Source organism: Carcharhinus amblyrhynchos, chromosome 2 (genome assembly GCF_965287045.1).
Source record: "Carcharhinus amblyrhynchos chromosome 2, sCarAmb.v2.hapA, whole genome shotgun sequence".
Taxonomy (NCBI): domain Eukaryota; kingdom Metazoa; phylum Chordata; class Chondrichthyes; order Carcharhiniformes; family Carcharhinidae; genus Carcharhinus; species Carcharhinus amblyrhynchos.
In genome coordinates, this window is record NC_137325.1 from 87,227,657 (window position 1) to 87,240,858 (window position 13,202).

At 41.5% G+C, this 13,202-nt stretch overlaps 1 protein-coding gene across 17 annotated transcripts in view; it reads left to right on the forward strand.

The window, feature by feature from the left end:
- Window positions 1-13,202, forward strand: part of LOC145356152 (poly(rC)-binding protein 3) — a 238,112-nt gene that overhangs the window by 202,507 nt on the left and 22,403 nt on the right. For 15 of the 17 annotated variants that reach the window (XR_013889097.1, XR_013889107.1, XM_080208805.1 and 12 more), the window contains one exon: window positions 11,078-11,247. Coding sequence is in view for 15 of the 17 variants with exons in the window: in XM_080208805.1 (XP_080064931.1) it covers window positions 11,078-11,247 (170 nt within the window). In the remaining 2 variants the exon portion in view is untranslated. Of the gene's footprint in view, window positions 1-11,077; window positions 11,248-13,202 lie in introns of those variants that run through there. The other 2 variants (XM_080208814.1, XM_080208820.1) reach the window with 1 other exon arrangement.

Sequence of the window (13,202 nt, forward strand, 5' to 3'; positions counted from 1 at the left end):
TTAACATTTATTAATATCTGCATTAACTGCTTAAAATAGATACTAACAAATAAATTGTTTAATTGCATTTCATCTGCAAAAAAAGGTATTTTTTCAGAAATGTTGAATATTGCAAAGTAGAATAACAGACCAAGGGCCATTTATTAATTGCCAACTGTTTCACTCAATGTATTGCATAATTGCTGAAAAGATTTGCTTTGAGCATCTTGTACAGATTTTTTAATAGTTCAAAATCCAGGCACAACCATTGTTTTATTAATGACCTGCCCTCCACCATAAAGTCAGAATTGTGGCTGTTTGCTGCTGAGCAGTGTCCAACTCCATTCACAGTTCCTCAGTGTGAAAGAGTTTAATGCTGCATTCAAAGAAACCTGGACCACATCCAGGTTAGACTGATATGTGGCAAGTAACATTGGCACCATACAAGTAACAGATAATTATCGTCTCCACTTTGAACAAGAAAAAGCCTAATCACCTATTGAGATTCAATAGTATTAGTGGAGAGACTCTTCCCACTGAAAAAAGACAGTTGGACTAGGGGGCACAGCCTCAAGATAAAGGGGGGGCATTTTAGAACGGAGTTGAGGAGGAACTTCTTCACTCAAAGGGTGGTGAATCTCTGGAATTCTCTACCCATTGAAGTGGTGGAGGCTGCCTCGCTAAATATTTTCAAGAAGCGGGTTGATGGGTTTTTGATAAGAGAGGGGATTAAGGGTTATGGGGAGAGGGCCGGAAAGTGGAACTGAGCCACGACAGATCAGCCATGATCTTATTGAATGGCGGGGCAGGCTCGAAGGGCCAGATGGCCTACTCCTGCTCCTATTTCTTATGTTCTTACGTTCTTATGTTCTTATGTTTACCTACAATGTAACGGAAACTGCAATAGAAGAATCACATAAATGCCATAGCTATGAGAGCAGCTCAGAGGCTGAATATTTTGCAGTGTGTGGCATACATCCTGCTTTCCCAAAGCCTCTCCCATCAATTAAAAGGCATAAGACAGAAATATGACTGAATACTCTCCACTTGCTTGGATAAATGCAGCTGCAATAATATTTAGAAGCTCTACTCAACACCATCCAAGATAAAACAATCCTCTTGATTTGCATTTCTTCCACTAAGGTAAACATTCACCCCCCTGCCCTCCCCATCATTAGCATTTTGTGATTGCAGGTATACACTTGCTGCAGAGCAAACCTTTCATATCACTGGACGCTACATTAGCACGAATGACATGGGACTCACCTCCATGTGTTATCCTGCACCTGAAGCAAGTAGAACTTTCATTCTCCCTCAGCTTCATAGAATCATACAGTCCCTACGGTGCAGAAGGAGGCCATTCATCTCATCAAGTCTGCACTGACTGAGTCCTATCCCAATAACTCAGCACATTTTCAGTGGCCAGTTCATCTAACCTGCACATCTTTGGAGGAAACCCATGCTGACACGTAGATAGAACGTGCAAACTCCACACTGTCTCCCAAGGCTGGAATTGAACCCAGGTCCCTGGCACTGTGAGGCAGCAGTGCTAACCACAGCTCCATCTTACTTTAATTCTTACTACTGAGTGAATCTAAAGAGCATTTTATCCAAACTGTTCCAGACTTTAAAGTAAAAGCAAAATACTGCTGATGCTGGAAACTTGAAATAAAAATTGAAAATGCTGGAAAAACTCTGTGCTTACATCTGTGCAGAGAGAAAAGCAATTAACGATTCAAGTCCAGCATGATTCCTCTTTGGAACTATTGAAGTCATATTGGACTCAAAACTTCAATTCTGTTTCTCTCTGCACAAACGCTACCACATCTGTTGCATTTTCCCAGCACTTGCTGTTTTTATTTATGTTCCACACATTGTTCACATTGTTAAATGAGCCTGCAACTAATACACTAATTTCTAGATTAAAACTTCTTGTAACTGGTAAAATTCCCTTAAACTGATCATCATCTTTAATTTCTGACTTCTCAGTGCCATGTGTCGCTTTGAGAATCCTGTTGTTACACTTTGGACAGTTCATCACATAATGATAGTTTGGGTCACATCAGAAGCATCTGTTAACTGTTTGATTTGATTTATGATTTGACTTATTATTGTCACATGTATTAACATTACAGCCAAAAGTATTTTGCGCTCTATACAGTCAAAACATACCGTTCATAGGGAAGGAAACGAGAGTGCAGAATGTCGTGTTACGGTCATAGCTAGGGTGTAGAGAAAGATCAACTTAATGCAAGGTAAGTCTGTTCAAGAGTCTGACAGCAGCAGGGAAGAAGCTATTCTTGAGTCAGTTGGTCCGAGAACTCAGAATTTTGTATCTTTTTCCCAATGGAAGAGGGTGGAAGAGAGAATGTCCGGGTGCTTGGGGTCCTTAATTATACTGGCTGTTTTGCTGAAGCAGCGGGAAGTGTAGACAGAGTCTACCTTTTGGAGCTGGTTTGCATGATGGATTGGGCTACATTCACAACCTTTTGTAGTTCCTTGCGGTCTTGGGCAGAGCAGGTGCCATACCAAGCTGTAATTCAACCAGAAAGAATGTTTTCTATGGTGCATCTGTAAAAGTTGGAGAGTCGTACCTGACAAGTCAAATTTCCTTAGTCTTCTGAGAAAGTAGTGGTGAAGTGGTGGAGGCCACCTCGCTCAATATATTTAAGACGCAGGTAGATAGGTTTTTGGTAGGCAAGGGGATTAAGGGTTATTTATGCGGAGGAAGCGGGAAAGTGGAACTGAGCCACTTCAGATCAGCCATGATCTTATTGAATGGCGGGGCAGGCTTGAGGGGCTAGATGGCCTACTCCTGCTCCTATTTCTTATGTTCTCAAGTAGAGGCATTTGTGGGCTTTCTTAACTATAGTGTTGGCACAGGGGGACCAGGACAGGTTGTGGGGATATGGGGATACCTAAAAACCTGAAGCTCACAACACTTTCTACTTCATCCCTGTTGATGTAGACAGGGGCATGTTCTCCTTTACGTTTCCTGGAGTCAGTGACAATCTCCTTCGTTTTTTTGACATTGAGGGAGAAATTATTGTTGCCGCACCAGTTCACCAGATTCTCTATCTCATTCCTATTCCCTGGGCATTCCTGGATCATTCATCTATTGTTGTTACTCCAGGCCTACTGTCTGCTAAGACATCCAGATCGACTAAAAGCACCTTCACTCTCACTCTTTCTGTCTGTGACTCTTCTCTTGAACTGCCAACTGGGCCCTAATTCTGAATGATCTTAGAAGACTGCAATCATTGAAACCTCAATCCTTTGTGATGTCTTGGAATGTCCCATTTGCACCACCAAGGCTACTGGGAATGACTGTTTCCCCAGAATTTTTTTTAAAGCAGCAGACATTTGATCCAAAAAGATGAACATTTTTGAGAACTGAAAGTCACTTTAGGTCAGAAGATTGTCCATATGTAACACCTTAGCATACCCAATGTTTTAAATGCAATATGAATAACAAATCTCCAAAGTAAATTTCTGCCATATTTTCTACAGTCCATGCTATATTCTTTTATGGAATGGTCATCAGTCTTTCAAAATCTGTCAAAGTCTGGCCGTGTCTTGTAGACATCTAAAATCCTCATAAATTTTGAGCATGAAGCTTAATAGAAGATACATACCTTCATCAGTATCCAACTAATAAGCATCCAGCTCACAAAATACTTTGCTTCTGATTTTACTTTTGTTCAGAAATGACAACGCCAAGGCTATACGTTTTTCCTTCTGTAAGGATGTAATCTGTGCTCATGTGACCACATCATTTTCCATTGGTCATAAGGTTCAGATTTGGAGAACATTGCTGGGCAATCATACCTTAGCAGTTTTCAGCCATTCTTTACAGAAGTAACTCAAGTTGCAGTCTCTGATCTGAAAAAATCTTAGTTACTTCACCTTTGGCATCCATCTTGTGTACATTGGTAAAACTTTGACAGTTAGATGATGAAGTCACAGAGCCAAACACCAATCTTTTATTTTAATACTAAATTTGTTTACAGAGTGCAACAACACTCTGTCTCCTCCTTAACACCTAGCAACCCCAAAATTTATCTTTATATGTGCTCAAGGTACTTAATCAGCCAATGCTGTCCACTTGTGTATCCTTAACTTTAATACTACAGTTAACATACTGTTAACATGGGACCCCTGTCCAATTAAGGATGGCAGGTAGGCTCCCAAGGCTGGAGGGTCAACAGGAGATCCTCCAGCAGTGGAGGATCAGTGGCCTCCTTATTAGATATAAGCAAATTACAATGGATTCTGAAATCTGAAACAAAAACATGGTTGCAGGGCGACCCCTCCATAGGATGACCAGCAGCTGCAGGCAATGGAGACTGCAGGGGTGAGGGGGAAAACTAAATTAGGATTTGTGGGCATGCTGCCAGAAGGCCAGCTCCATCTGTCCAACAGGCTTCAGCTTCCATGGGGAGCCCATTTTCTGTCTGGTGTGTAATGAATGCCCTCAAAAGGCACTTTAATTGGCTACCCACCACTGAAAGGCAGATAGCCATCAATCTCCAGAAGCTGCCTCTCTTAACATCCGCTAGAGGTGGGAATGTGCCAGCTGACTGACAGACCAACCAGTTGCACAAAATTACCAGCACATCTGCCATAGTACCGCTATGAAAATTCAGCCCATTATTTAGATACAGACAGATTTTTAAACTTGGACTTACAATAGTATTTTTTGTGGAGATGAAGGACATGTGAACCATTAGACCAAAGAGTGTCATGTCAGGTGCAATTCCCAGATTAGGGAAAAAACACTTCCAGAAATGCCCTTGGATAGAAGCTGTATCTTTTTTATTTACCGCCCCCATCCCAGTTGAGTTTTCAGGAGAACTTAGATGGAATAGTGTTGCAACCCAAATGTCTGACCACAACTCTTATTGCATTCTTACTGGGTTTCCTCCACATTCTCTGGTTTCCTCCCACAATCCAGAGATGTGCAAATTAGGTTGATTGGTCATGCTAAATTGGCCATTAGTGTCAGGGGATTCGTGGGGTAAAATGCATGGGGTTAATGGGATAGAGCCTGGGTTGGATGATTGTTGGTGCAGCCTTGATGAACCAAAAGGCCTCCTTCTGCACTGTAAGGATTCTATGATTCTTTCTATCACTGCTCCAAAAGGCTGGAATTCCTGAACTATTTTTAAATTATCTGGATCCCTGGTCTGAACAGGGCACTGAGCTAGCGAAGGCAGAAAAAAAAAAGATTTTTCATACTATACATTGATAAAATGCATTAAAATAAATTGAAGGAGTAGATTTTAATCTTCTTCACTTAAATGGTAATTTGATAAAATGGATCACTCATCCTTTATGGAACATGAATAACTTTTATTCCATTGAAATCCGTGGAATAAATATTGATGGGGTTTATAAAGGGCTGCTGATCTGCCCTGACTAATTAGCCCCCACCCAGACTGTGAAGACAAAAACTTGTACTGATATATTTGTTAAAAAATTACGATTCAGTGGATTACAGCATTCACTAATGATGCCAGTACAATAGGGAGTAGACCCTTTGTACACACTTAGTAGTGACCTTTTAAATGACTATTAGAGCTTACCAGCAGCTAATCATATCTTAATTATAAAGTAAAGAATTCTGTCCTGTTGCTGTAGGGTATTAATGACTGTCACATCATTCGCATCAGAGTCCTGACTTGTAAGAATAACTCATGAATTCATTAAACTTTTTATTCACTTTCCAAAGTAGGTTTAAAGTATGCAAAAAGTTGTAGAAGAATAAAATTTTAGGGACTCAATGCACTCGGCTTACGTCATTGAATTACATATCGAATGTGAAGGGTGAAAATTTAGTTTAACAATAAAGTTGTCCACTTATCCCTTCCAAGTTTTCATGATTCACATAGACATAATTAGCATGATAGATACTATCATTCCTAACTTCTAAATTGTTATTTAATTAAATAGAAATTTTACTTTTAATTACAGATATGCAGTAAGTTTAATTAATTAATCCAGTGGCACAGCATTGGCCCTTATAATATAGCTTGTGCCTTTAGTCCTGCTGATGGAGAGTTTCTGTTTTTCACTCGTATTGACAGCAGTGAGCAAATAGTGTATGTTTCCCAACAGGAAGACATGCAAATGATAAAGTGAAAGCAGGTCACTACTTCAAAGCAGCAATATTTAATAAGAACATGTTGACTATTCATTTGGAATTGAAGCGGTGAGTAGTGTATGAGGGGTGGGGGGGGGTGTGCTGCGTGCAGGGAGGATAAAAAAAGTACAAAAGAGCAGCTAGTGATTAACTGAAAGAGAAATTAGGGTTGGGAGCCTTTCTGTGTAAAGTATTGCTTCTTATGTTTCAACGAAAAGTCTGCCTTTGAGAAGATATCATTTTTTAAGGTTTTTTGTTTTGGCTAATTTGAGACTTCCATTTAAGGCTCCAATTTGTCTATTTTACCATTATGATGACACAAAGATGTCCCATAATGGCTCCATTGATTTCAGTGGAAGAGGATACTTGGAAGTGGCTGCTCTCGAGTTGCTTGATCATTCTGTTTATGTATCCAGTGATAGAGGACAGATAATAAAGAAAAGTACAGCATAGGAACAGGCCCCTGATATTAAGGTGCAATTTGGCCTGGCCAATCAACCTAACCCACTCATCTTTGGAACACCCAGAGCACCTGGAGGAAACCCACAGACACGTTGAGAATGTGCAAATTTGTACAGACAGTGATATGAGGCCGGAATTGAACCTGGATATCTAGTGCTGTGAGGCAGCAGTGCTAACCGCTGTGCCATCATGTTGCCCATATGGCAAGCATGCCAATAGCCACCTTGACCACCTGTGTTGCCACTTCTAGGGAACTGTTTTTTCAATTTCAATTTATGTCCTGATCTCTCGATGTTAATGTTCCTAATGGCCCTGCCATTTACAGTATAATTCACATCTAAATTTGATCGAGCAAAATGCATAATATTGCATTTGTTTGGATCAAACCCCATCTGCCATTTCTGTGCCCAAGTCTCCAATCTATCTATATTCTGTTGTATCCTCAGACAAACCTTGGCACTATCAGCAACTTCATCAATCTTCATGTCATCCGCAAACTTATAAATCAGACCACTCAAATTTTCCTCCAGATCACTTTATATATGCTACAAACAATAGGGGTCCCAGCACTGCGGAACACCATAGCTACAGATCTTCATTCTGAAAAACACCCTTCTACTGCTACTCTCTGTCTTCTATAACCAAGATGCGGATGTGCCGGCGTTGGATTGGGGTAAAGACAGTAAAAAGTCTGACAACACCAGGTTTTAGTCCAACCGATTTATTTGATAGTAAACGCACAAGCTTTCGAGGTTTCCCTCTTCGTCAGGTGAATGGAGAGTTCTGGCCTCAGACAGAGCATATAAAGCACAGACAATTTAGAGATTACTGATTAGAATGCGAATCTTTACACCTAACCTGCTGTTCAAGTCCTAAAGTGGCCGACAATGTGAGTGGAAGGAGCACTGATCACAGGTTAAAGAGATGTGTATTGTCTCCAGACAGCACAGTGAGTGAGGTTTTGCAAACACTTCCACCCTAAACATGTTAAAGAAGCCATCCCCTATGGACAAGCCCTCCGTATACACAGGCTTTGCTCAGATGAGGAACATCGTGACAGACACCTCCAGATGCTGAAAGATGCCCTCTTAAGAACAGGATATGGCGTTCGACTCATAGATAAGAACATAAGAACATAAGAAATAGGAGCAGGAGTAGGCCATCTAGCCCTTCGAGCCTGCCCCGCCATTCAATAAGATCATGGCTGATCTGTCGTGGCTCAGTTCCACTTTCCCGCCCTCTCCCCATAACCCTTAATCCCCTCTCTTATCAAGAACCCATCAACCCGCTTCTTAAAAATATTTAGCGAGGCAGCCTCCACCACTTCAACGGGCAGAGAATTCCAGAGATTCACCACCCTTTGAGTGAAGAAGTTCCTCCTCAACTCCGTTCTAAACCGCCTCCCCCTTATCTTGAGGCTGTGCCCCCTAGTCCTACTGTCTTTTTTGAGCGGGAAGAGTCTCTCCACCTCTATCCTATCCATCCCATTCATCATCATATACGTCTCAATGAGATCTCCCCTCATTCTTCTAAACTCTAACGAGTACAAGCCTAGTTTATTCAGCCTCTCCTCATAGCTCAATCCCCTCAACTCCGGTATCACAGTTCCGATCGACAGTTCAGATCGACAGTTCCGATGTGCCACAGGGAAAAAACCGCACCGATCTCCTCAGAAGACAAACACGGGACACAGTGGACAGAGTACCCTTCGTCGTCCGGTACTTCCCTGGAGCGGAGAAGCTACGACATCTTCTCCGGAGTCTTCAACATATCATTGATGAAGACGAACATCTCACCAGGGCCATCCCCACACCCCCACTTCTTGCCTTCAGACAACCACACAACCTCAAACAGACCATTGTTCGCAGCAAACTACCCAGTCTTCAGGAGAACAGTGACCACGACACCACACAACCTTGCCACAGCAACCTCTGCAAGACGTGCCGGATCATCGACATGGATACCATCATCACACGTGAGAATACCATCCACCAGGTACACGGTAAATACTCTTGCAACTCGGCCAACATTGTCTACCTGATACGTTGCAAGAAAGGATGTCCTGAAGCATGGTACACTGGGGAGACCATGCAGACGCTACGACAACGGATGAATGAACATCGCTTGACAATCACCAGGCAAGACTGTTCCCTTCCTGTTGGCGAACACTTCAGTGGTCACGGGCATTCAGCCTCTGGCCTTCGGGTAAGCGTTCTCCAAGGCAGCCTTCATGACACACGACAGCGCAGAGTCGCTGAGCAGAGACTGATAGCCAAGTTCCGTACACATGAGGACGGTCTCAACAGAGATCTTGGGTTCATGTCACACTATCTGTAACCCCCGTGACTTGCCTGGGTTTGCAAAACCTCACTCACTGTGCTGTCTGGAGACAATACACATCTCTTTAACCTGTGATCAGTGCTCCTTCCACTCACATTGTCGGCCACTTTAGGACTTGAACAGCAGGTTAGGTGTAAAGATTCGCATTCTAATCAGTAATCTCTAAACTGTCTGTGCTTTATATGCTCTGTCTGAGGCCAGAACTCTCCATTCACCTGACGAAGAGGGAAACCTCGAAAGCTTGTGCGTTTACTATCAAATAAATCGGTTGGACTAAAACCTGGTGTTGTCAGACTTTTTTCTATAACCAAGCCAGCTCTGTATCCATCTAGCCAGCCCACCCCGAATGCCATGTGATTTTAGTTTTTATATCAGTCCGCCCTGTGGGACCTTGTCAAACATCTGAGTAAAGTCTGTTTTAACCTTATCCACAGACCTTCCCCCCCCATCAATTTTCTTTGTCACCCCTTCAAAAATCTCAATCAAGTTGGTGAGACATGACGTTCCCTGTACAAAATCATGCTGTCTGTCAATAGTCGATTTTCCTCTAAAAGTGCATATATCCTGTCCCTCAGTATCTTCTCCAAAAGCTTCCCCACCATTGATGTCAGGCTCACTGGATTATCCCTGCTTCCTTCCTTAAACAAAGGAATAACATACAATGGTTTGTGATTTTTACCCTGCTCAGGTGCTGCTCTTGGAACTTTGGTTAAATGATGAAAAAATAAACCAGTTTAATTATTGGTATATGTCATAGTCCCCAAAAATATCTGAAGGTGTTTCACAAAGCAAATTGAAGAAAGTTTTATTGTCATTCAAAATCGAATCAGTCATATAAGAAATAGTGTAACATATCACAGTAAAATGTAGCTGTTCAACATGAAGAACTAATAAATGCAAGGCCTTTGTCACAAGTGCACTGGCCTCTCAGTCCCTTGAATGGATGAGGTAATTTACATAATCAGAACAGACTTCCCAGGCTGAGAATAGCACTTCAGCAGCACATGCTCTGAACTATTGTTAGAATGTGGAGTGGCTTGCAACTGCCCTTGAGGCATTAAAAGTCCATGATCTTGGAACTCCTTAGGTAGCCCAGGCATTTGCTCAATCATGCTGGATGAGATCTTGAGCCTCACTGTCCATGTGTGGGATTGCTGGTGGGAGGGGGCAGGCACAACATCCGGCAAAAACCGAATGTCACAAATTTTATTGGCTAGGTCCCAACTTCAGATTTCCCCACACCTCGCCAGCAGTGTAATCACGTTCACACCCATAATGGACATGTACCTGATTGTAATAAATTTTAATATCCACCCCCTCACCAAATTATCACCACCCTCCTCTCTCTCTCTCTCTCTCTCTACCCACCCCCCGCCACTCTATATTTATAGATGTCTGGCTGCCATCATGCCATATCAATGAGCTTTACAACAGGTTTGGCCAAATGTAAATCTGTCGAGGGGATCCCTCTGGAGCCTCAAAGATCAGCATAGCCCCCAGGGAAGAGGGACATGGCCAGGCAATGCCTGGGCAATATTCCTGGTACTGGCCCTTGCCACAGGTTGGCACTGCCTATTTGGCATTACCAGGTTGGCACTGCCAGATAGGGGGTAGCCTCATGAGCAGGAACTCTACTACTTGTGGTGGGCGAGAGCAGACCTTGAGGAGAAGGGGATGCTGGGGATGATGTAGTGGTGGGGGAGACCTCAGATATCTCTGTGGTGGGAGGAGGATTTATTCTTATTTGTGATAGGGCGTACTTTAAAAATGGCACCCTGATTTCTGTGGAGCTGATTACTGGCTCTAAGAGTCACCACCCTGCCAGAGTGGTGGTGCAAACTCCACCCATTCTCTTTTTCAGATGTTCAAATAACAATATCTGGTGAGAAAACAGACCAGTGGAGCTGGAGAATTTCATACCAGTTTTCTCACTAGAACTGACACTTTAGCAAATTCTGGTAAGATCACCCCTGCTGATTTGAAGCAGAGGAAAGGGTATAATTCAATACTTCAATATTTTACATTTTAAATTCAGTACAGTGCTTTTCAATTTCTATTTACTTCACAGGAATAGATACTTTAATTTATCAATTGTCTGTTTCTGCATGTCTGCTTTAACAGTTGATTAAATATCTTTTTATTTTCCTATTTCAGTTAATAGGGTGTATTATTGGCAGACAAGGAAGCAAAATAAATGAAATCAGGCAAATGTCAGGAGCACAGATCAAGATTGCTAATGCAACGGAAGGTTCCACAGAGCGACAGGTTACTATCACAGGATCACCTGCCAATATTAGCCTGGCACAATACCTCATAAATGCAAGGTAGGTTCATTATTTGTTATTCTTTGATATCACTAGAGAAGGGAGAATATTGCACACTGACATAAGAAATAGTGTGTTGTTACAGTCAGAAACCAAATACTGTAATCATGCATATAGAGGATACGTTGTGGGGAATTATGATTATTCATTCCATAAACAAGAAAAAAGTCATAACCCATAAATGAATAGATCTTCCTAAAAACAGATTCAACTGTTGTTTACAGTATGCATTATTGTGCATTCTCTTTATATGACCAAAACCTTCTAATGTTCATTTATATAAAAAAATTACTTTTAGTTATGAATCAACACATTATAAAACCACTGCAATTTGGTGTCATGAGAAAACTACCACAAGCATTATACTGGTGATCTCATTGCTCTTTACTATTTTGTTCTGATTCATTGAGCTGGAGTATGACTCCCATTGAAGAACAATCTGACCAGGAGTATTTCATAACAGTCCCTGCATTAGATTTTCATCATAATGAGAGTCCATAATTACCTCCTGATCTGTTGTGGTTCATGCATTCAAGTACTGAAGCAAGTATCTCCTCTAAAACATAACAGCAATGTTTGAAAAAGGATCATAAATAAGTGTCAGCAATTCATTTTAAAAGTGCTCCGTATTCTGCTTAAGCTTTTAGAAATAACAAGTAAAATAAAATTCAAATGCAAGATATTGGGGTGATTTTCCAGCCTCGCTACACCTGCCGCACATGCTGATCCTGGAAAATTGCGTGTGGGCCTAAAAACAGTTTTCGCACCTGGCACGAAATGGTTTGCAAGCATCCCAGTTCCTTCCTACTGGTGCAAACTGGATCACACCCTTTTTGAGCATGAGGCCGATTAGCATATTTGAAGTAGCATTTTCCATTAGTTTGACCATATCACTAAAATATATGTTTGCTTGTCACATTGACCATAGCACTTGGGAAAAATAGTTCTGTAGCCAGTGGATGTATTGATGCCAACAATCTTCTGATTAGCTCCTATCAGTGAAGCAACCTTGATTCTGCAATTACTGAGTATGAAATGTTGTGGGGAAGCTGGGGGAAGGGAGGGTGTAGTATTAAAATATCCTTATGCTTTTATGTTCTTCTATAACAAAAATAGTAGGTTATAAGTGAAAAGATGGTCACTGAGGGTAGAGATACAAGAAAATAAAATGTTTTGAGCTATGGGCTAAATAAGCCATTGCTGAACAAAATAAGGTTTATAAAGACACAATTATTTTTACATTTCCAAAAGAATGAAAGTAAGTAATGGCCAACACAAAAAATTAACAACAAGCTATCATCATGTTGTCAAAATGAAAGTTTACTTCTCCTGGTTTCATGTAGCGCTAGCAAGTTTTGGCCACTTGCAATGCCTCCTCTCGTTATCTGACACTGCAGCTTTCCATTGGATCCAGTGTCACTCTTCTTAAAGTTTCGTGCAATGACCATGCATTGTAGTCTGTGCTCCATAACAACAGTCACTACAGCATCCAGACAATTTTTGGAAGCAGACTTAAATTTGACCGCATCCTGAGAGATCACTGTTGCCATTGCCATGACAGAAATTATGTCCTACTGAAAATTAAACATCCAATCATTGTTGAAGATAATATTGAAATCTAATGAAAGGTGAAAAATTGTTTGAGACAAATTGTGGTTTGGTTTCTATGTAACATGTCACTCCAGCTGTATTACTCCACTAATGGATCAAACCTAAGATGCCACATCCAGTTATGAATGGTGGTGGACAATTAAACAACTCACTGGAGGAGGAGGCTCCACAAATATCCCCATCCTCAGTAATTGGAGAGCTCAGCTTTTGCACATCAGTGCAAAAGACAAGGCTGAAGCACTTGCAACAACCTTCAGCCTGAAGGGCCAAGTATATGATCCATTTTGGCCTCCTCCAACACAGATGCCAGTTTGTAGTCAATTTGATTCACTCCATGTGAAAAG